The sequence below is a fragment of the Indicator indicator genome, chromosome Z, assembly GCF_027791375.1.
Source record: "Indicator indicator isolate 239-I01 chromosome Z, UM_Iind_1.1, whole genome shotgun sequence".
Taxonomy (NCBI): Eukaryota; Metazoa; Chordata; class Aves; order Piciformes; family Indicatoridae; genus Indicator; species Indicator indicator.
In genome coordinates, this window is record NC_072053.1 from 70,717,218 (window position 1) to 70,740,700 (window position 23,483).

At 38.4% G+C, this 23,483-nt stretch overlaps 1 protein-coding gene across 1 annotated transcript in view; it reads right to left on the bottom strand.

Moving 5' to 3' along the window:
- SNCAIP (synuclein alpha interacting protein) overlaps positions 1-23,483 on the bottom strand; it is a 59,044-nt gene that overhangs the window by 10,677 nt on the left and 24,884 nt on the right. The window contains exons 4-7 of the mRNA XM_054397728.1: positions 21,718-21,897; positions 17,922-18,035; positions 12,100-12,225; positions 8,005-8,174 (exon numbers count right to left, since the gene is read on the bottom strand). Coding sequence (XP_054253703.1) covers positions 8,005-8,174; positions 12,100-12,225; positions 17,922-18,035; positions 21,718-21,897 — 590 coding nt within the window. The remainder of the gene's footprint in view (positions 1-8,004; positions 8,175-12,099; positions 12,226-17,921; positions 18,036-21,717; positions 21,898-23,483) is intronic.

The window sequence follows — 23,483 nt, forward strand, 5'->3', positions numbered from 1 at the left end:
AGTAATATGAAAGGGCCCGCCTGTATATGCTTATACAACTCTGGACTACAGCTATCTCCTAATGAAATCAAGGAGATCAGTAACTGAATAGGGAACAGGTTGAGGGACTGGGTAGTATTGAAGTATCTGTCGCAGTATGTTGTCTTACTTCCCTGTTTTGTTTCAAATAAAACAAGAATGACCATTCCACAAAGCAGAAAATTCAATATAAATGGGATTAACATTATAAGGTTTATCCTGGGTTTCTCACTGTAAGTCTATGTAACATTTACTGCCATCAAAATAAGAAGGCAAAAAAAAAGGCAAAACAGCACAATAACACAAAACAAAATAAATCAGAAAAACCCCACCTGACCAACAATTTACACACACCCTTACCATACCACTACAAGAATTTTTTTATTCAGGTATTTTTACAGATATTCCTGTGCAGTTTCAGGAAAATCACAGATCTCATTTACAAAACACAGAAAAGTGGTAGTAAGAGAGGATATTAAACCACTTTATTTTCATCCTCCTCTTTTGAGTCATGGTTTGCTTTGATCTCTAGCTTGCCAGAGATGTTGGCTTCAAAGTGTATCAAAATGATCAAAAAGAACCTCATTCATTAATTGCTTTGCACATCCAGATCCACAAAGGCAGGACACTGCAATGCTTTGAGAATGCATATAGAATGGTCTGCCATCAAGCACCATTGTATAAGAAGTCTAGGGAAGTATTAATTTTATGTCAGTAGTTCTGACTTGTCTTTTCAGGTCAGGGAAGTCACACAATCACAGAATCTTAGGGGCAGGAAGGGACCCCCAAAGATCATTGAGTCCAAACCCTCTGCCAGAGCAGGATCACCTATACCAGATCACACAGGAATGCATCCAGGTGGGTTTTAAGTATGTCCAGAGGAGACTCCACAACCCCCCTGGGCAGTATTCTATCACCCTCACAGTGAAAAACTTTTTTCCTCACGTTTTAATGGAACTTCCTGTGCCTCAACTTCCATCCAATGCACCTTGTCCTGTCATTGGGCATCAGTAAGAAGAGCCTGGCTCCATCCTCTTGGCACTCAGCCTTATACATATTTACAAATATTAATGAAGTCACCCCTTAGTCTCCTCTTCTCTAAGCTAAAGCCCCAGCTCCCTCAGTCTCTCCTTGTAAGGGAGATGTTCCACTCCCTTAATCATTTTTGTGGCTCTGCACTGGACTCTTTCAAGGAGATCCCTGTCCTCCTTGAACTGAGGGGCCCAGAACTGGACACAATATTCCAGGTGTGGCCTCACCAGGGCAGGGTAGAGAGGGAGGAGAACCTCTCTCGACCTACTGACCACACCCCTACTAATACACCCCAGAATGGCATTGGCCTTCTTGGCCACAAGAGCACATTGCTGGCTCATGGTCAACTTTCCATCCACTAGGACCCCCCAGGTCCTTTCCCCTTTTGCTGTTCTCCAGCAAGTCACTGCCCAACCTACACTGGTCCATGGGGTTGTTCTTTCCCAGACACAAGACTCTACACTTGCCCTTGTTGAATTTCATTGAGTTTCTCCCTCTCCAGCCTGTCCAAGTCTTGCTGAATGGCAGCACAACCTTCTGGTGCGTCAGCCACTCCACCCAGTTTGGTGTCATCACCAGACCTGCTGACAGTGCTCTCTGTGCTCTCATCCAGGTCACTGATGAATATATAGTACGGGTCCCAGTACTGACCCCTGATGGACTCCACTAGATACAGGGCTCCAATTAGACTCTGTCCCATTGTCCACAACTCTCTGACTTCTTTCCTTCAACCAGTTCTCAGTCCACCTCACTACCTGATCATCCAGACCACACTGCCTCAGTTTAGCTGCAAGGATGCTGTGGGAGATAGCATGAAATGCTTTACTGAAATCAAGATAAACCATATCCACTGCTCTACCTTCATCCATCCACCTGGTTACATTCTCATAAATGGCTATCTGGTTGGTCAGACATGACTTCCCCTGGGTGAAAACATGGTGACTGCTCCTAATGACCCTCTTGTCCTTGATATGCCTAAGGACAGCTCCAAGGATAAGTTGCTCCATTACCTTTCTGGGGATGGAGGTCCAATCAATACAAGTCATTACTGTTAATATTGTCAGTGCTGAAAACCATAAAGGTAGGAATTTTCTACACGGACAACTAAGTTTCTTTTTTTTAAGATGAAATCAGTGAGAGAATAAGTAAGACTGTAAGGCTAATGGAGACCTCAGGAAGTAAAATGAAAGCAAATATTTTGCATAGACTCTGCAAGACACTGCTCTAAGCATTTTGATCAGTTCAGGAAGTCCTACTGGATTGACCAAACTTCTGCAATTAACAAGAGAATCAAATCAAAGCTTTTATTTTAAAGCCAGTAATAGCATTTTTTTTGTGGGACACTTTTTATCTACAAAAAGAATTGTTTGGTTCCTTCTCTCTTTTGGAGAAAATCACAGAATCATCATAGAATCACAGAATACCAGGCTGTAAGGGACTGCAAATATATCAATTAATCCTCTTGTGAAGATCTGATGGAACATTTATAGTTAGCACATTTCTTTCTTTCTTCCTTTTCTCTTTTCTTTCTTTCTCTTTCTCTTTCTCTCTTTCTTTCTCTTTCTTTCTTTCTCTTTTTCTTTCTTTCTCTTTCTTTCTTTCTCTTTCTCTTCCTTCCTTTCTTTCTTTCTCTTTCTTTCTTTCTTACTTTCTCTTTCTTTCTTTCTCTTTTTCTTTCTCTTTCTCGCTCTTTCTCTTTCTTTCTCTTTCTTTCTTTCTCTTTCTTTCTTTCTTTCTCTTTTTCTTTCTCTTTCTTTCTTTTTTTCTTTCTCTTTCTCTTTCTCTTTCTCTTTTTCTTTCTTTCTTTCTTTCTGTTTTTCTTTCTTTCTCTTCCTTCCTTTCTTTCTTTCTCTTTCTCTTTCTTTCTTTCTCTTTCTCTTTCTTTCTTTCTCTTTCTTTTTCTTTCTTTCTCTTTCTCTTTCTTTCTTTCTCTTTCTTCCTTTCTCTTTCTCTTTCTCTTCCTTTCTTTCTTTCTTTCTCTTTTTCTTTCTTTCTTCTTTCTTTCTCTTTCTTCCTTTCTCTTTCTTTCTTTTTCTTCTCTTTCTCTTTCTTTCTTTTTCTTTCTCTTTCTTTCTCTTTCTCTTTGTTTCTCTCTTTTTTTTTCTTTCTCTTTCTTTCTCTTTCTTTTTCTTTATTTCTCTTTCTCTTTCTTTTTCTTTATTTCTCTTTTTCTTTCTTTCTCTCTTTCTTTCTCTCTTTCTTTCTTTCTTTCTTTCTTTCTTTCTTTCTTTCTTTCTTTCTTTCTTTCTTTCTTTCTTTCTTTCTTTCTTTCTTTCTTTCTTTCTTTCTTTCTTTCTTTCTTTCTTTCTTTCTTTCTTTCTTTCTTTCTTTCTTTCTTTCTTTCTCTTTCTTTCTTCCAAATAAAAGGCTTTACTCTCTGAATGGAGACTCAGACCTAACTTAGAAGGTTCTGTTACACTCCTATGTATTTGTCATCTGAGCTGCTTTTTATCAAAGAGCTGAAAAGATGTGAAGACTCCGGCAAAATGTGATGTTATTGTTTTGGGTTTGTGCCTTCTTTTCAGGACTGGCTCGAAAAAGTGTGACGGATTAGGGTAACTTCTCTCTAGAACTGCTCTGTGTTGTCTTGATGACTCAATGAGTTCATAAAAAGAGAAGGAAAGACAGTTTATGACCTTTGAAGATAGGTCTTGCTAGGTGCTCGTCTAAGGTAGTTTCTGTGCTGCTGTTCTTACACAGTACCAATCATTTCAGTCTTCCTGTGGCTGAGGATAACTGTTTTCAAAGAGAAGCTCTTATCTCTGGATAGTAAGTAATCCAGAATAAAACAAGATTGTATGATCAGGTCATGTTTACAGCAGCTGAAGGAAGGCTGGAAAGCACATAAGGACCTTCTGTCTTTACACTGACCATTCAAGTAATCCATCATTATACGAACATAATTCCTCCATTTCTAGAACAATGACCATTAACAACAGCAGAAGTAGGTGGAAAAAATACAGGAAAGCCAGCTCAAATGCCCAGGTTGGAGCTATTTCTATGTAACAGCAGTTTGAAGTGACTTGGACTTCCATTTGTTTCCATCTGATTCCTTCAAGATCTTCATAGATGCCTTTGCCAACTAAATCTCCTGCTATGCTAGAGGAAAACCTGTCCCAGACTTGTACTTCATACTATCCTTGGAAATTTATGCAGGATGGGGCTGCAAACCAGGGCAAACATCATCCTCCATCATTCCTTTTGACTCCTGAGGATAGGCCTCTGAACATGGTCCATTGCTTCTATCAGAGCCACTCACAGCCTAAGGCTTGCAGTCCAAACCGCCACGCAGAAGCCGTTCTTCCAAGCAGAAGATAAAATATTTCACTGCCTCAGTAAACTGCATCAGGGTGGTACAATAGACTCACATCTCTTTGTAGAAGAGGGAGAAAAAGGCTGCTGCTCTACTTAGCAGAGCTACATCTGAAGAGGTAAGCAGCTGAAGGGAAGCAGATTTAACTCCAGCTGAGACAAGCAAAGGAATCCATCCTGAGCCAGATAAGAATCATTTAAATGACTTTCTATGTGTGCAGTCTGTGAGATAGCAGTGGGGAGGCTTGGGAAAGTGTTACTGCTTTTGTCAGGAAAATCAGAACCAGATTATTTCTATGAGGGCAAACAGCCTGGTGACTGACATAACAAGCCTTTCGTCTCCATATGAGAGGTAACGTTATCAAGCACTGGGTGAGCACTGAAGAGAACTGAAACATGAAGAATTTGTTGCTGCCACTTCTGCTTCCTGGTTTGTGCAGGAGTTTTTGGCTGCATTGTTACAGGGAGAATACAACTGACATCGGTCAGATGCCAATGCAGACTACTCAGGAATTACCCTGTGTTCTGGGTGTTTTGGTTTTTTAATTTATTTTATATCAGTTGATTTGTTTATTAGTGATTCTCCATAAATAAACCAACTACAAAAGAGCTGGTACTTTGAAAAATCCAGTGAAAAGTGTCAGACTGCATAATTACAAAAACTGTGAGACTTACAATAATCCTTAGTTAATTGTTTCTATTTATGAGAGCATAAATGTAAAAGAAAAGTGAAGATATCATAAAGAGATGATGCAGATAATACAGAATGTAGAGCTACAAAATTAAAAGTAAGAATACTTCTAATGCATGAAGGAATTCTTTAATGACAGAGGGGATTGCTAACACACATTTTTTCTTTGCTGTACAACCAGTACAAAACAGATACCCGTTTTTTTCCCCAAGGGGTGAACTAACAATAAAGCTTATTTTTATCCTTATTTTCAAGACATCCAGTTTCAAACTAAAAAATTGTATCATTGTAATGGGTTGGCCACAGCTGGCAGCCAAGCATTTAAACTCTCACTGTCCCTATCCCTTGGGGTTGGAGGGACAGAAAATAGGAAGAACAGAGCACAAAAGTGCTCAGGGGTCAAAAGGAAGACAGGGGAGGTCACTTACCAGTTACTGTCATTGGCAAAAGGGACTCAGCTTGGGGAACTTAATTAATTGCCAATTAGTATAAATTGTTGATTCAGGTATTGGGAAAGAAAGGACAGACACTCAAAACACCTAGGCTCAGCTTCTCTCCTACGTTCATCTGCACTCCAAGCCCTTCTTCTCCCCCAGCCTCAGGCTTTGCTCCAGGCACCTCTCTCGTCTCCTTTCATTGCTGCAGGCTACACTCAGTTGTTTTAGTGAAGCAACAAGTTCATGTGTAGCAGTTTCTCTCTGCTCCTTCTTTCTTGATCATATTCAACCATACTCCTGTGCTTTAATATGGGTCATTCACAGGCTGCAGTTCATTTGGGGAAGCACTGGCTCTGGTGTGGCCTGATCCATTGGCTGCAGTCCTTTGTACCTGTTCTAGCATGCATACTCCATGGGCTACAGTTCCTTTAGGGGAGTGCCTGCTCCACCAAGGTACACCTCCTGCTCCTCTGACTTTGCTGTTCTCTCTGTCACTCTTCGCCTCTGGCATTTTTTGCCCTTTATCAAATATGTTTACACAAAGGTACCACCAGATTGGTTGATGGTCTTAGCTGTGTCCTGCAGTGGAAATCATGAGGACCAAGTTGTGTCCAGCAAAAGGCAGCCCCTCACCTCTTCTCATGGAGGCTGCGCCTTGGAACTTCCTTGCTAACAGTCTTGTAATTTATGTCCAGTATAATTATCCACATGTTGGTCTCCTCCAAACATGGGATTATCAGAAGCCATTTTTATGGCTTATGGTAGCTGACAAGTTCTTGATCATGTATCTAAGTGGGAACAACTTTAGCTCAGTTCTGATGGTTTCAAATTCTTACGAGGCTGTTGACATGCAAAGTCACAGTAACTACACCTACAATAAAAGCAAGCAATTGCATACATTCATGATTCAAAATAACAGGCTCTTCACAGGATGTGGATTAAAAAGCATACTAAAATATTAAAAGCAGCTCCCATGAATTAAAAACAGATCATAAGATACTTCTTGAGTAGTGACTGTGGGCTTTGGTGACCTTCAAGTCCAAAAACCTTCTCCAACTACTATTTCTGGTATTCCACCCAACACCAACACCCAGCAGTTTGTAACTGTATATAAAAGCATGCTATGCAAACAGAATCTGTTCAGCAATGATGTGATCCTGAGATATGCAAAGGGAAAAGGGACCTGATCACTTCATAGCATAGCCTTTTCCACTTCCACTTCCTTCATCTGTGTTCACAGCATACTGCCACACAGAGAACAGTTGAAAAATTGAGCTGTTAAAGGTGAAGGTGCAAATTCTTGAAAGTAAGAAAGGATGGAGAAATAAGGTAGAAGTAAGGTAGAAATACGACTGGAAAATATCATATATCACAGTATCACAGTATATCAGAGGTTGGAAGGGACCTCAAGACATCATCAGGTCCAACCCCCCTGCCAGGATCACTTAGGGTAGTCTGCACAGGAATGCATCCAGGTGGGTTTGGAAAGTCTCCAGAGAAGGAGACTCCACAACCTCTCTGGGCAGCCTGTTCCAGTGCTCTGTATCCCTCACTGTAAAGAATCTTTTCCTCATGTTGAGGTGAAATCTTCTATGTTCAAGTTTGAACCTCTTGTTTCTTCTTTTATTACTGTGAACCACCAAAAAGAGCCTGGCCCCCTCCACTTGACACCCATCCCTCAGAATTTATAGACATTGATGAGATCCCCTCTCAGTCTTCTCTTCTCCAGATTAAATAGCCTCAGGTATTCTCAGTCTCTCTTCATAGAGAGATCATCCTCATGGCTCTCCGTTGGATTCTCTCCAGCAGAATATCTTGAACTGGGGAGCCCAAAACTGGACACAGTATTCCAGGTAAGGTCCCATCAGGGCAGAGTAGAGAGGCAGAAGAACTTCCCTAGACCTGCTGGACACACTTTTCTTGATACATCCCAGGATCCCATTGGCTCTCTTGGCCACAAGAGCACATTGTTGTTCCATGGAGAACTTGCTGTCCACCAGCACTCCAAGGTCTTTCTCTGTGGAGCTGCTTTCCAGCAGGGCAGCCCCAAACCTGTACTGGTGCGTGTTGTTATTCCTCCCCAGATGTAGGACCTTGCACTTTTCCTCATTAAACTTCATGAGGTTTGCCTGCACCCAGCTCTTCAGTCTGTCCAGGTCATGTTGGATGGCAGCACAGCCTGAAGGGGTGTCAGCCACCCCCCCAGTTTTGTATCATCAGCGAACTTGCTGAGGGTGCTTTCAATGCCCTCATCCAGGTCGTTGACAAAGATACTGAACAAAACTGGACCCAGTACTGATCCCTGGGGAACACCCCTGGCCACAGGCCTTCAAGTTGACTCTGTGCCACTGATGGTGACCCTCTGAACTCTGTTGTTGAGCCACTTTTCAATCCACCTCACTGACCAACCATTTATGCCACATATATAAAAGTGGAAAACTGATATTGCTAATAAAGTGTGGAGGAAGTAGGGTACTGTTTTAAGGATTCCTCTGCTAACAATAAAACACTTACTCCTTCAGCTGCTTAGTTAGCTTGACAACCTGAGAGGCCAATGACATACATGTCTCCACAACGACTAAATAGCGGGAACACATGGTGTGCCCATGTCGCTCAGCACTTTGTGAGGGTTTCTCTCCCACATGGTTTTGCATGGTGACATTTGCTCCATATTCAACCAATGTCTGTAAAAACAAAAGGAAACATTGACATTTTTAAGTGTAAGTCTCTGCTGTGACTTCTGCTCAATCACAAGAAGGGCTGAATGCAAAACACTCCTGAATAAAATGCTTGAAAATCTTGGTCTAAGCCAAAATTTTTTTAAAATCAGTCACTGATAAGTCTCTATGCAGCCTGACCTCAACACACACAGCATTAAAATCTATCAGTCAGGTGCAAGATTAACACAGAAGAGTGGGCTGTTTCAGAACTATAAAAAGATGGCACTCTTCCTTCCTCTCCTCTTTCCTTGCAGTTCTGCTCAAGTAATTTGTTTTCTCTTCATTTGGTTGTATAGCATAGCGTGACCTGTAGCATTCATACACTGAGTGGGACCATGAAACCAAGAGAGGACTTAGATATATACTGAGTCTCTCCTGAGCCATGGTAATAAACCCTTTCAGATGCACCTGTGGATTACTGAACATTGTGTTAACTTTGCATCTGGAAGAACTAAGAAAGAAGACCAGGGCAACTGCAATACAAAGGACATCTGTGCAAGAGAACATCAGAATCCAGGGAAGTGTGAACACGTAGCTAACCAGTTTATAGAGGGTGCTAACGGGCCGTAACAGCTTACCAGGGCTTGTATCAGCTGTTCTTGGGACCTCCACACTGTAAGGCATTGCAACACATCCTTGGAAACTCATTTTAGGAATGTCTTTGCCACAGTATTTGCTGACTACTTTTGTGGTTTAGCTCTTAATTTCCTACCACAGCAAAATCCCTGAGTTTAAAACACTAAATGAAGCAGTCCCAATGTCCTGATTCTTTAGCCAAGTGATGTTTGGATATGAAAAGTATGGTAGACACTTTCCAACAATTCCTTTAGGTCAGACAAGCACATATTTCTTTGTAGTTTTGCAGAAAGGAATCTGTAGAATGAATTTTTCAAGCTTTTAAAAAAAAAATAGTGTTTTAGTTGTGGGGCTTTTTAATGCTGCAAAAAGTCTGAGTGCTTTGCACTTGCTTAGTTACCCCCTATTTTTTAAAAAAGAGAGATACTCAAATATGTGTTACTTATGTGTTAGTCTTTAAGAAAAAATAATGGCTTATATAGTGATGCATACTGTTATTTACAGTACCAGTGGAGAATATTAGCTTGTTACTGGAGATGTCCAGGTTATTAGTGTGACATTTGAGTTATCTCTGGGACTTAGGAGTGTTCTAAAGACAATAGTTCTCTCAGGCTGACCTCGAGACATCAAATAACTGACACAGGAATGGAGACCAAACCTTCAATCCTTCTGAACTGTTTGTGGTAATTACTGCTAGGTACTATTTGCTTTACTGGAGATCCTGGAATAGGACCTAAAAGTTCTCAGCAATGTTCTTACACACATTACTCATATCACTTCAGAACAAATAGTGAACAAAATCATAATGCATCCCAACACTTTAGCATCATTCATATTACGTATATACAGGCAGAAAAGGAACCACATGGCTGAGCTCTTGATTGATTTATCCAAGCAGAGCTGGTAAGCCTGCATGGTACTGGAGTGGCCTTATTGACTCAGAACAGCAGACACACAGACCTCTGCATCTGCTGAGAGAAAAGAGGAATCATGGTCTGTCTGGTCTGCTAAATCTATACAGAATGGAAAATTATGAACAGTCTTCCACTGCATCTTATGCCAATAAATTTGGTTTAATTTGCCAATAAATAAAATAAATGGAGGATTATGAACCTGTTGAAAGTAATCCTATAGCTTGGAACATGGTAGGAGTGTCACCTGTTCATAAACACTGTTGAATGAGGGCCAGGGAATCACTGACAGCCTGTGACCCTCCATCTTCTGTGCTGCCTTATAATCTTCCTGCATCCTTTATCACCTCTTTACACCAGATCACTCACCAGACATTGTTTTAAATTAGACTATAACTCACTGGGCAGAGGGTTTATATTTTTTTATCACAGCCCAACAAAACATCAACTACACATACAATTGTGAGATGTTAATGAAGAGACATTACTAACATTGTATATTTTTGTTGTTATTAGATATTTTCATTACTCACTTCTCATGGCTTCACTTCAACATAGAACACTTGTTGATTTGTATATTTATCTAAAACAAAACAATCCTGGGAATTTGAAGGTATTCATTAAGTTCATGTGGAATGCAGGGCTATTCTTTTATTGGTTTATTTTTATGCAAAGAAACAGCCTGCAGAGGTCACCACTGTTCAAAATCACCTACTGTCATTTCTTCTTTAAATGCTTTGTGCACCTTGAGGAAGCACTGTTGAGTCAGCAATCCTATGCACACACTCCACCATAACGCTGCTCCCCACCAGTAAATCATAAACATCTCTTTTATCCACTTTTTTTGAAACTGATCATAACAATTGTCTATAATGCAATAATAAACCAACTAGATTTAGCACAGATGTGATGATTTGTTTATTTTAGTCTCATAACAGTTTGTACAGGGTCCATTCCTAACATCTTTAGAAGAAAGCTATGTCCCATCAATGAGAAAATGCAGAGATGGTCATATCCTCCATGTCTATTTGACTGGGTTCTTTTCAAGCCTATTTATCCAACCCAGCTGTCATCTGTTTTACTTTGTTTTCATTGTATGAGACTCTCAAACTAGCTTTTATGGGGCTATGTCTTCTCTGTATCCAGATATATAAATAGACTGCTATAATAATAATAAGCAGCTATGCATCTGCAGATTCAACATGACAAGGTACAGGAATATATTTAGCTTTCTGAAGAGATCAGATAATGAGCATTAACTATCTATTATTTCTTTTAGGGTTGAACTATTACACTGTCTTCTGCATTTGCAGTGTCTTAAAGGTGCTATCAGTTCATATGCAGAAACAGGATTGACATGTTTACTAATATATATCTGAGTCCTCAGACTCTGAGATTTATTGCTTATTCTTAGACACATTTTCCTACGCAACTTCATTTGATCACTTTGATTTCTACTTCTTGTCTTTCTGCCATGTAGTTATTTATTTATTTGTTGATTTCTCTCCAAAGACTGTATTTTTTCTCAAATACAGCCTCATATTATCACCTCACCTTATTGCAGTCACCTGGAATAATAATAATTTCCTCTCCAAAGAGCTTTTACTCAAAGTGACAACACCAACAAATACTGAAATGTACTCTTGTGACAGTCCTAGTAACTTGGATGGACAGAGGGTACATTTGCAATTCAACACAAATTTGAGACACTTTGCCTAGCCATCCAATTTAACTCTACAACTTCATTGGTATCTCTGCACTGAGTACTGTTACTATACAGAGGTAACCAAACTGGTTTATTCTGATCTGGCTCCCAGAAGTGCTGTAGTTCCATCGCTTTCAGTGGCCAAATCTCACTGTTTCAGTGAGATTTATTTAGAAATCACTACCACACCACATTCTTAGGAACAGATACATTCAAAAATTGCAAGTTCAGAAAGGATGGCTTACTTAAGGTGGAAATTCTTCAGAAGAGAAGAAAATTATGTTAGACTTGCCCTGCTTCAGAGAAGTGTAACTACTCAATGAAGAAAGAAACAGAAGGAAGATAACAGAACCATAAGAAAAGTATGCATAACTACACTGATTCACCTTTTGTAACATAAAAACATACAAATCAGCTGCTTACGTATAAAGAAATCCCATACATAAACATAATAATCCTTTCTTCCTGTAATCCAACAGTTACTTTATGATAACAATAGCATCATTGAGAATAGAATCCGAAAGCCAAGAACTTTTTGCTATTTCAGTCTGAGTCCTAATGGTTTAAATTTCTTCCTTCTGGCATATTTTAATGTATCAGTAACTATTCCCATTTTTAAGATCTCCTACAATCATTTTAATGGTTGTTAAAATCCAAGTTTGATATAAAGAGGTTTCTGATATAGTTATCACTCTACCTGTATGCATCCTAGATAGCCATGTTGAGCAGCTATGTGAACAGCAGTATTTCCATCCTGGTCAACTTCATCCAGTGAAATCCCTTGTTCTTGCATAAACTGAAGAAGCCACAGAAGGATCTTCTCCTAGTGGGAGGGATAAAGAGATGTCACAAAAGATATGAAATAATGAAAAGTTAAATGTACTAGAGACACACTGGTTCTGTCTTCTGTCACTAATACTGTCCAATAATTCCTTGTTTTCAGTCTTTCTTAATTTTGTAAGACTTAGTGTATCCTAAGTATGTCTCTGATTTGTTATTTGTTTTTCAAGGAAATAAGCTGAAATACTTTTTTTTGTTTTATGAAAAAGACATAACAGGAAAAGTATGAGCACTGTAACACATCCTGAGAAATTCTACATTGAAAAACATGCATGCCTGTATTTTTGAGAGAAGACATGAAGCAGAACAGTCTGGGTGTTAATCTGAGTATCAGCTTGTGAAATTTGGTGGAACTTCACAAGCCTCTTTGGAAAATTAAAACAGGAGTGTGTGCAGATTACAAAGCTGAGCAGTTAAATTCTTAAAATCTATTATCATGCCACAGCTCTGGGCTGCTGTGCAACAGCAAAAGCAATGCAACTAAAACCAGGGAATCTTTCTAATCTGAACTCTCAATAACTGACCATTTGTATATCCATGCATGGTGGGAAGGGTGGGGAGATGTGGACGACAAAAATTAGTTCTTTATAACGTTGCTTTCTGTGTATATATGCAGCTGTAGTATATATTTATATGGGTATTCTTTTCTAAAAACAGAGACTTTATGTAAGTGCATTAAGACTATTTTACTTCTTTTCCCCAGAAGGTTTGTTTGGAAGAATCTTGCTCTCTGTAGGAACCTTCCATGCCTCTCCAGATTAAATTTCCACGTGCCCTGCTGAATGTGATACATATTGAAAATCTATAATAAATCTACAAATTACATAAAAATGTGTTGTGGTTCAGGCCCTGATGGAAGTGAAGCCCCACACAGCTGCTTACACAACTGTCCCACCCCATCCTCAACCCTCCCACCACCCTACAGTGGGATGGGAAGGAAAACTGGGAAAATAAGGCAAAACTCCTTGAACTGAGATAAGGAGGGTTCAACAGAAGAACACAAAGAGATAAAAATGATCAAGAAGAACAATTGTATTATGAAACAGTATATATAAGCAAGTGATACAAAATGCAGTACTGACAGTCCTGGCTCAGCCTATCCACTTGATCCTGCCCCACCACAGCATGCCACAGCCACCTACTCAGAGTGCCCAAGCACCCTTGCCTTGGCCAGGCCCTCCCCTCATATAGCAGCCATGATGTCAATATTGTATTGAATACCCTACAAGCTAGTTCAGCTGCCTGGCTAGGCCGTGGCCTCTCCCAGCTTCTTGTAAGACAAAACAAAACAAAAACAAGAGTAACCCTATCCTAGCCAAATCCAGGAGAAAAAGTGAGGTTTATTAAAGGATAGCTGACTACAGCTGTTGTCCCAGTTTTTGCATCTGAATAGGTGAAAAGAATAAATTACTTTCCAGCTTAAAGCTTTTTCATTTAAATGCATTTATTATCTTCCATTGACACGTATCATGTGTTATACCGGCTAGGAGATCTAGTCCAAGAGGGCTTTCTGGATTCCGGTGTGGCTGAGGCAAACACCAGTGCACATACTTAACTTGCAGCATTTCATCATCTTCAGTGATATGTAAGGACGTAATTACCCTCAGTTAGATAAATTCACTATAAGAGTGAAGCATAGCTAAATAAAATATACTGAAAGCATGTCTATTACTCTGAACAGTAATCAGGTAGAAAAGAGAAAGAATAAAAAAATAGGGAAATGAAATCCCAGCTATGAACCTTGGGTATAAACCTCTTTAACTTGTACAAAAGTACCACAGAAGTTTTACTGTCAAGGAAAAGGAGATGCATCCTCAGATTCTTAGGTCTCCTTCAAACAATTATGCTCATTCAAGCACCTGGTTCTGTGCTTACTACTTCAGAGGGCCAGTCTGTCTGGAACTTATCTTCTTCATATTTCCACTTTAACAGCAGTTTTGTTTTTATTACAGAGTGAAGGGATAGGTATTTTCACTTCTCACTGGCTGAATGCCCAATACAGCTGACAGCCAGCATGGAGGGATTACTTCAGAACACATATCCCTTTTAAAATACTTTTGAGCAATTTCTCAAGATGCCTGTGGTGTTGGCCAGCAGTGAAGAAAGATTACACCACTCCTATGAATTGCCCTTATGTTTTAATAATTAGAAGAAAAATATTTTAGCAAAACTCCTCTGCAGAATTGGAAGACAACTACAGCTTTGAAATGATACATTTCTCTGGAACACAACAGGGACCAGAATGCTAGGCATGTTCTGTAATTTTATGATCATAATCAGCACGGAGCAAATGATGCTTCATAGTCATCTGTCTTATCAACATGAAAATCAAATGCCAGGATGGCTAATGTAATCATCCGTATTTAGGACTCTCTGTGCATTAAGTGATTGCAGGCACAAAATTAGATGCTTACTCAAACAGATTACGTTTCTCTCAAATGACTGTGTTTCTTAATAAATGTATCCTTGATAGAAAAAACACAACTATTTTCTTCACTTACATCTAGAGAAAATGAAAACTTCATATATCAAAATATATCATATAGTACTTTAGTCACAATCACATTATATATTTACAGGAAAAGTGTTCTTAGGAATGAATTTTTGACTATAAACTCAATTTACTTGGATAAAATGAAGGATAATGGAAAATATTCACATATTTGTTATGTAATAGGAATGGATAAATACTGAATTATTCAGTATGTCTGATAATTTTAAGACCTACACTAGTCTCAGGTTGTAGCAGCGGTCAACTTCCTTCTAGCATATTCTAGTTCTACAATAATTCCAACCTCCCTAAAAAAAGATTCTGGGAAAATGTCACAACATGTAATTTCTGTCTTGGGACAGACTACAGGCTTTGGCTCTATTAACTGGTTCTCGGAGCAGAAAGAATAACTAATGAAGACCATTTATATCATTAAATGGACTACAAATGGCAGGATTACATGGTGAGGAGTAACGATTCTACAGCTAAAACTAGCCCCATCATTCAGTATTAATTAAATAAACTGTTCTTCCTGATATCCCTTCACAGATGGAACTAGGAGTGAATGCAAACAGATTATCCTTGCAAAAAATTACATCAGACAGGAAGGCAAACATCCTGAGGCACCAAAAAAGGTGTGGTGGTAGGTACTTGTGTATCTGAATGTCACACACTCATTCCCACTTCACTCTTCCAGCAGTACATCTCTGCCAAGTGGTGCACAGGACACCTTCTAGGTCCTCAGTCAAACTGTACTTCTGGCTCTTCAAAGTCTCCTTAGACTCTGGAGTTCAGATGCAATTTACCTTTGGAGTTCCCCTCTGACTCTTACTGTGCAACCACATGCTACCACAGCATATGGGCAGGAAAGAAATTACAGCCCTGTGAAGCTCCTAGTCAGGACCTACTATGTAAACCTAGGCCTGCACCATCATTTCCTTCCTGCCACAAGGTGATGGTGTCAGGCACAGATGGTACACAATCTGCCATGTACCCATGATTTATTCCTTGCATGGGGAAACCTGTCAACAGTCATGGTTACATCTTGCATGATGCCCTTGCTAGGAGGTAAGCTGACCAGGCTACAGGTTAACTTTAAGATCTTCTCCTCTTCCATTAGATGAGCTTATATGGTCCCTCTCGCACTGAAAAAACGTAATACTGTTGAGATGTCTTTGGAGTCAGGTTATGAGTATGGCTTGATGACCTTTAACATAAGAGCTTTTCTATGAACCCTGTTTTACTGCCCACTCTAAATGATATTTATTGAGGAAAAATGTGATGTACATCTAATGCCTGGAGAAACAATGGATGGACTGCCGCTTTTAGAAAATAACTTTGTAACAGGTCTTCTTTGTAAAAATATTACTCTTGTAATTCTGCCAAGAGTAGTGTTTACACAGATTAGCTCTCATCGAAGTAATGGTAAAATAAATTAGAGCTTTGACAATAGCGCCAACTACACATTTAAATTTCTCAGTTTTTTCTTCTAAACACAATTGGGTAAAATAGTCTGGCATTCTTTCAGCTCCAGCATTCCCTCATGTTTTCAAGATGTTTATGGATTATGTGAAAAAAAGGATAATGGACACTACATCTAAACTTTGTCATTCAGCTAACTAAGAAAATTGGGCAGCAATTTATGTATCACCTTTTTAAATTTCATGGGTGGCTGATTGTAGCTGGTGTTTCTTAACTGGTAGAGCTTCTGTCCTGCTTTGAAAATAATCTAGATAAAACATGCCAGAACTGTTCCTGGCATTAGACAGAATAGCTCACTGAAAAAAACCCAAAGCTACACTAGATTTAGTTTGTATAAATATCTTTAAAGATGACAACAAAACAAGGCTAATTAACTGAAGATATGAATGTAAGTTCACATGAAACTTTCCCTTCAATGCTTCTTCTTCCCAGTAGCAAACACGCATTTCCTGAATCCAGTTCTGATCTGGCTCCCAGCCTTCTTACATTCAGTGTTAGATTTACAGGCCAAACTCACTATGGAAAACAGGACATAATAAATCAGCATGTCCAGTACAGTCCTACTTTGTACCAGTAACATCTCCATAGTACAAGAGCAGAGAAAAGGCAAAGGTATAATATGAAAACTATAAAGTGTCTGTATGCCTTTTGAAGCAGCAGGAAAAAGGGTAGACTTCCAGCTCCATAGCTTTTCAAACCTGGCCCCATTCTTTCCTTCCTCGTCCTGTAAATTCATGCTCGGACAGATAAATTCATGCTTGGACAGGATCAGTTAACAGCATAAATATGCCACAATAATTGTATGGCACCGAATGCCACAACCAGACTTGCACAGGAAAGAAAGGTAATAAAGGTAATTTTCTTAATAGCTACATTTTGTTTGTTCTCTCTTAACAAGTAAGAGACCACAAAAATAGTAGGTTTTCTGTACTTAGCTTTAATGTCCGTTGAAGAAACTGTGTGATAAAGTGCCCGTCTGCCAAAGAGATTAGAGAAAAGTAACTGATCACTATTCCTTGCATCCTGGAAAAGGTCCTTTGAAGAGGGGTTATTGCAAGGTCTTCTTAGGAAAAACAGACTTTGTGGGAAGAGAATGTGATGCCATTAAGTGGTCTATGTTTCCCCAGACATTAGCAAAGCACAGAAATGCTGTACTTCTGTGGTTTCTCATCATTAGATTTATACGTAAGTTAAGTGCAGAACAGGATTGCTTTACAACATATTTTTATATACAATTCTCAATAAAACTGGCTAGAGCTAGACAGATGATGTTCACGTTTCACCACATTTCATTTCACTGCCAATATACTGAATTCCTAAATTGTCACATTTTGCAATTTTTTTTTTTTTGGATGAGTCTCTCCTGGAAAAAGAATATGAACTATCACAAAATATTTGATGATTTTCTGATGTGTTCTAGGAGTACCCTAGGGATCATGACAGCTAATCTCCCCAGATGTTCTTGAAGTTGATAGGTAATATGCTAGCTACTCTTCTCCTAGCCATTAATTAAAGATTAAAAACAAAACAACCAAAAAACCAAGACCTAAGAGGGAAAAAAATAAAATACCCACACAGATTAAGTGTGCTTGAAATAATTAAAAACAGCTGTAAATAAATCCCACCAAATTACAACATGCTTTAAATTAAGATTCTTATATGAGCATCTAAGTAATCCATTTGAAGTAGGTAAATTAAAGTCATACCTGGCCATAGCATCCTGCATAGTGAATTAGGCTGGGGTGATCTTTTGAGCAACTCAATTCTGCAATAGCTTCTGTTTCACTCACCATCCATCGAACACACTCCAGCTGGCCATTCTAAACACATAACAAAAAAATAAACTAAATTCCATCTGTTTCAGTTCTAAACATGTTTCCTAAACAGAAAAAAGATTATTGAAATTATTAACATGTTATGAAATTCCAATTTGTTTGAAAGCATGCTCTTTATCTGCTACGTGCTACGTAACACGCTTTTTTACCTTGCTGCCTTGCATAAATTATAGTTTGACCACTGATTATAGTTAAAGCAGCAATGTGAAAATGGCAGTCAAATAGTTTCATGAACTCAATCTGGTCCCTGCCCTCAGATTGTTCAGGGCAAAACCCATAGTTTCATTTCCATCACTTGTCCAGAAAGGCTCAAAGACTAAATGAAATCATTTGCTGGAGTAGAGCAAACAATTTTCATACAAATTCAGGTCTTAACTGATCAGTAAATAAATGCATGCTTCCTAAATTGTTATTATGCATATAGTAGGTGAATATCTAATCCTCATGGATTAGGACCTGTCTGCAATAGATACCATATAAACACAAACAAGGATATGGTTCTTGCCCTGAACACCTTTTACAGTCTAATCTCAAGACTCCCAAGTTGCTGTGAGCACTCCTAGTAATCTGTAGGTTACTGTGAGGGGGGATGTAGATGCTATGGAACAGAGGAACATTTTCTTCAGAGCATCCTTACTGCCCAGTGTATAGGCAAGAGCTTTTACCATAATTTTTTGCTGCAGCTGCTTTTCAGCAATGATACTTTGGTAAATGCACTTCAGCATGACCTACATTCTGGCCTGCTCTTACATAATTTTTTCAACTCTTACATTCATAAAGGCTATTATATTCTTTATAGCTGAAACATTATTCAGTCAAAGCCTCACAGAGGCCAACATACACAACATGAAAAGCTGTTTGTGTGCATAAAATGGAAAAAAAATCATAAGAATGAAAGAAATATTCAAGTTTCAGTTTTATTTTTATGAAAACAAGAAGAAAGAATGTAATAAATATTAACCCATTAAAAATTATATGGGAGAAAGAAAAATTGTAATAAAATGAGCTTAGTACTTGTCTTATTCCTTCCATACATCATGTTTGTATATAAACACAAAAATGCACATCATCTTATATTACTTACCTTCTATTTCTCTCAATTTCAATAATGAAGTAAAACAACGAAACTACCTATATTCTTTTTATTACACTAGAAAAATTTTCCTCATCATATTTAGCTTCAAATATTAGTAAGCCTGACTAATTAATTTCTTGGTTTGTTTTGCTTTGTGTCATAGCTGAGAAAAACATTTTTGTGTTCTTAAAATTCAGGCAAAGAATTATTAAAATTAAGAACCAGCTAAATAAGATAATTTTGCTAATGTGCAAAGGGTTTCTCTACAATTAGTACAATATGGTAGTGCCATAATATTCTGCTCCGTTTTCACTTTCACTCAAAGCTTGAGGTCAGAAAGAGGTCTTGAATCAAAATAATTAGTTTTAATTCTTTCATTCCTTACTGGGGAATGTTACGTATCATCACTAAATTGTTAAAACTCACTTCCATCGAAGTTTATGTTCCCAAGTTTTCTTCCATTCTGGTAGTCACCGTTCTTGTGGAACATGGGGACATGTCCCGCATGGTATAACACTCTGGGAGTTACGATGGTATAAAGTAAGAGCAAGAAGAATAAAGTCCATTCTATCAGTGTGCAAAACCCCTTTGGGAGTAAGTATCATGAGCTACACATCTTAGTTATGCCAGATTACTTTAAGGTTTTGACGTAACTTGTCAGTGATTCAGGACAAGTCCAGCCATGAAGGTTGTCTGCAGAAATACATATATTCATAGAATCATTCATGTTGGAAGGGATCTTAAAGATCATCTAGTTCCAAACCCCCTGCCACGGGCAGGAAAATCTTCCACTAGACCAATTGCTCAGGACAAGTCCAGCCATGCAGGTTCTCCTCAGAAATATACAGATTCATCGAATGGTTTAGGTTGGAAGGAACCTTGAAGATCATCTAGTTCCAACCTCCCTGTCATGGCCAGGGAAATCTTCCACTACACCAGACTGCTCAAGGCCTCATCCAACCTGGGACAGGGCATACACCACCTCGCTGGGCAACCTGTTCCAGTGTCCAACCACCCAAACTGTATCTTCCTAACACCTAGTCTAAATCTACCCTCCTCAAACTTAAATCCACTCCCCCTCATCCTATTACTCCAAGTCCTTGTTTTCTTGTAGGCCCCCTTTCAGGTACTGGAAAGCTGCTATAAGGTCTCCTAGGAGCCTTCTTTTCTCCTTGGGTCTGAGCATCGGGGTTTTTTTTCCTACATGGGCCTCAGCATCTTTGCTTACTTGAAGAACCACATTACATTTACAGACTTTTCTGTGAATGTCAGAGCATGCTTATACATAATAGAAACTAAACAAACCAATCATTTAAAAAGTCAACCTTTCTGGAGAAAAAGATGAAAGATTTTTCTGAGCTTATAAAATTGTTATACAGCTAGGTTAAAAAACAAACAAACAAAAAACCCCAAACAAACAGAAACCAACTAACGAACCAGGAACAACAACAACAAATCAAAAAACCAAACAAAACCAAAAACCAAAGGCAAAACCCAAACCCAAACCAATAAAAAACTCCCAAACCATCAAAAAAAAAATATATCCAAGAAAACAATTACCAACTAAAATTGTAAGACTTTAAATTGGCAGACTGTAACTTTTCAGTTTGGACATGGGCCATAGTACTGAAGCTAAGTATTTTATTTTTGTAACAGCATTTCATTGGTACAACCAGATATCAGTTTAATTTTATATTCGTATGGCTTGTCCCGAAGAAATCAAAACCCTCAACCCCGTAATATGCACCAGGGCTCTAGGCCATTGAAATTATGCCTCACACGTGCAGTCCTGCAGGCTGAAATCCACTGGTCCACTGCCAGTTTCTAAAGTTTTCCTAAGAAGTAAATAACAACAAACCCCCAGAAGAAACAGAAGCTGTTGCATTGTATTTCACCCCTTGTTTCTTTTTAAGGTACTTAGTGGCCAAAAGGAATGGCATTTGCTATTCAGTCTCACTTATTGAAGAAACAGAATCCGTATGATTAAATTATCAGCCTTCCTATACACAACTACACTTTATTTCGGTGCAGCAGAATAATTAATTTTCACATTTTCCTACATAGCAGGTTTTTCTGAAAGCTTTGATATTAATTTTCACTGTTTCTAACAGATAGTTCTGTAACATGTATGTTTTAAATTCTATATGATTGATTGTTTTAGACAACTAAGAAGTTTCACCCCCAGATGTGGTCAGAGGTGTTTTTATGCTTTGTAAACATGTTATCCACTTGTCTAGCAACATTGTATCTGTACTTGTGAAAAACCAAGAAACATCTCTAAATAAACATATGAGTCTGAGTAAAATGAAGGTTACTCAAAATGTAATTACTTTTTTTAGTCAATTGATTAAAAATTAATGCATGTGCACTGACAACAATGTACAAAATATCGGTGTTACACAGCAGATATTGTGTCCTGCATAGTAATGCATTCTTGTTTGCACATGTGGTAGCAGCCAATAGTTCTTTTTGTTCTTGCTTAACAAAATGCTTGAAAAATAACAGCCTGCTGGATGTATTACTTATTACCATCACAGAAAGAAAATAAATGACCTTTATGTCACATTACAGTAGAGACAGAGATCAACCTACCTTTATTGCTAATCCAGCTGGAGTTAGCTGCTCAATGTTTCGTTCATTCAAACAGTCTTCACCCATCAAAGAAGTGAGATGCTGCAGGCATTCTGCATGTCCCTTTGATGCTGCTACATGCAACAGATTGTTGTCACATTCATCATGGATCTTATCCAGATTGTCTGCTGCTAAATGTGGCTGTTAAAAAAAGCATTATGTTAGTTACAGATAAGGATTGAAAGAACATTAAGCCTCATAGCCCAAGACATCAACACAAAGATGTTTCCCCACAGGCATGTTTTTTTTTAAACTCCGAACCAGGAGATTTTCATTTCACTACACAGAATCCGGCTACTATTAGCAAAAACATAGAGGTGAGTTGCTCACTGGCTTGATTCACCCTGTAATTTTTCTCCTTCATGCAATTGTCATACAACTGTACAAGATGTTGAAGAGTTTTAAGTTCTTCTAGTAGTTTGATCGATGGAGTAGTTGCAAAATGAGTCGTATTTTCATAATTTCTGGGGTTTCTCTCCCTTTTTACATTTTTTTCCTCTCTTTCACTATATTGATGAGTAACTAGAACAGAAAACAACCATGATTCCTGAAAAAGTTCCTGAAAAAGTTCCTGATTGATTCTGTTCATCATGAAAGTGGCAGCTTGTGTCAAGCACAATCTAAAATGTAGTTAAAACACATGACAGATGACTTATTTGATAGCACGTTTCCATGAAAAAAAATGTTGGAGTATTTACTCAAAACACTAGACAGCCATGACCTAATACATTATTTCTGCCCAAATATAATTCTGAGACAAAACAACTGGACTGTAGAAACTCCAGAAGAAGAAGAAGAAGGAAGGCAGTGTTAAGGAGTATTAATGACAAGTTCCTAGAGTTGTGCAGACTTGCCAGACTGCCAGTTGATGACTCTACTTCATTCAGAGTTTTCAACATGTTTGGGAAAAACATGCATTTTCTTTCCATCTATTTACCTATAATGACCTCTTCTTTCCATCCCAATTCCTATTTCAGAATTAATTTACTTTACTTTTGTTTCTTATTGAGCAATCTAGTATTTTTTTTCTTCCTCTGTCTAGTCTTTAAATATCCACCTTTGTTCTTGCTGCTATGTTAATACTGTGCCTTTGTGCTTGAGCTAGACTGGTAAACAGACAAGCTAAAGAAAAATGTAAAAAAAACCCAGTTATTATACATACACTGTGCCTCCATCAGCTATTCTGATGAGAGATCACATGGCTCTGCATCATTGTGTTAACTTGCATCTAGTTACTTTGGAAACCGTCCCTGATAATGCCTGATCACAGTGCTAGAATTTACTAAAAAACTTCATGTGGGTCAGAGGTCAACCAGGCTTTAGAGAAAGCTCATGCCTGAGAATGCTGCTGCAAGAAGACAGCATAAACACTCCTGAATAATAATCAGAATACAACAGAAGCCTCTCTGTTCCCATCATTAGTCTCTAAATAACAACTGCAGTAAACGCACAATAACTGAACAAAGAGACATACAAATGTTGTGAAAAGCAAAACTCAATCAAGATTTAAACTCAGTATTTAAGTGATCTCGATAGTTAAAATACATGCCTTTTAAAATTATTTCAGTGTATTGCATAAACTAGCAATCTTGGCCACATTTACATAAAACTAGTATCTTGGTTTTGCTATTTCACTTAAAGATTAAACTTTCCACTTGGAAGCCCATATGCTCAGTTTCTGAGGAGCATACAAGACAAAATGGGCAGCAATTCAAAGCATGCTTCAT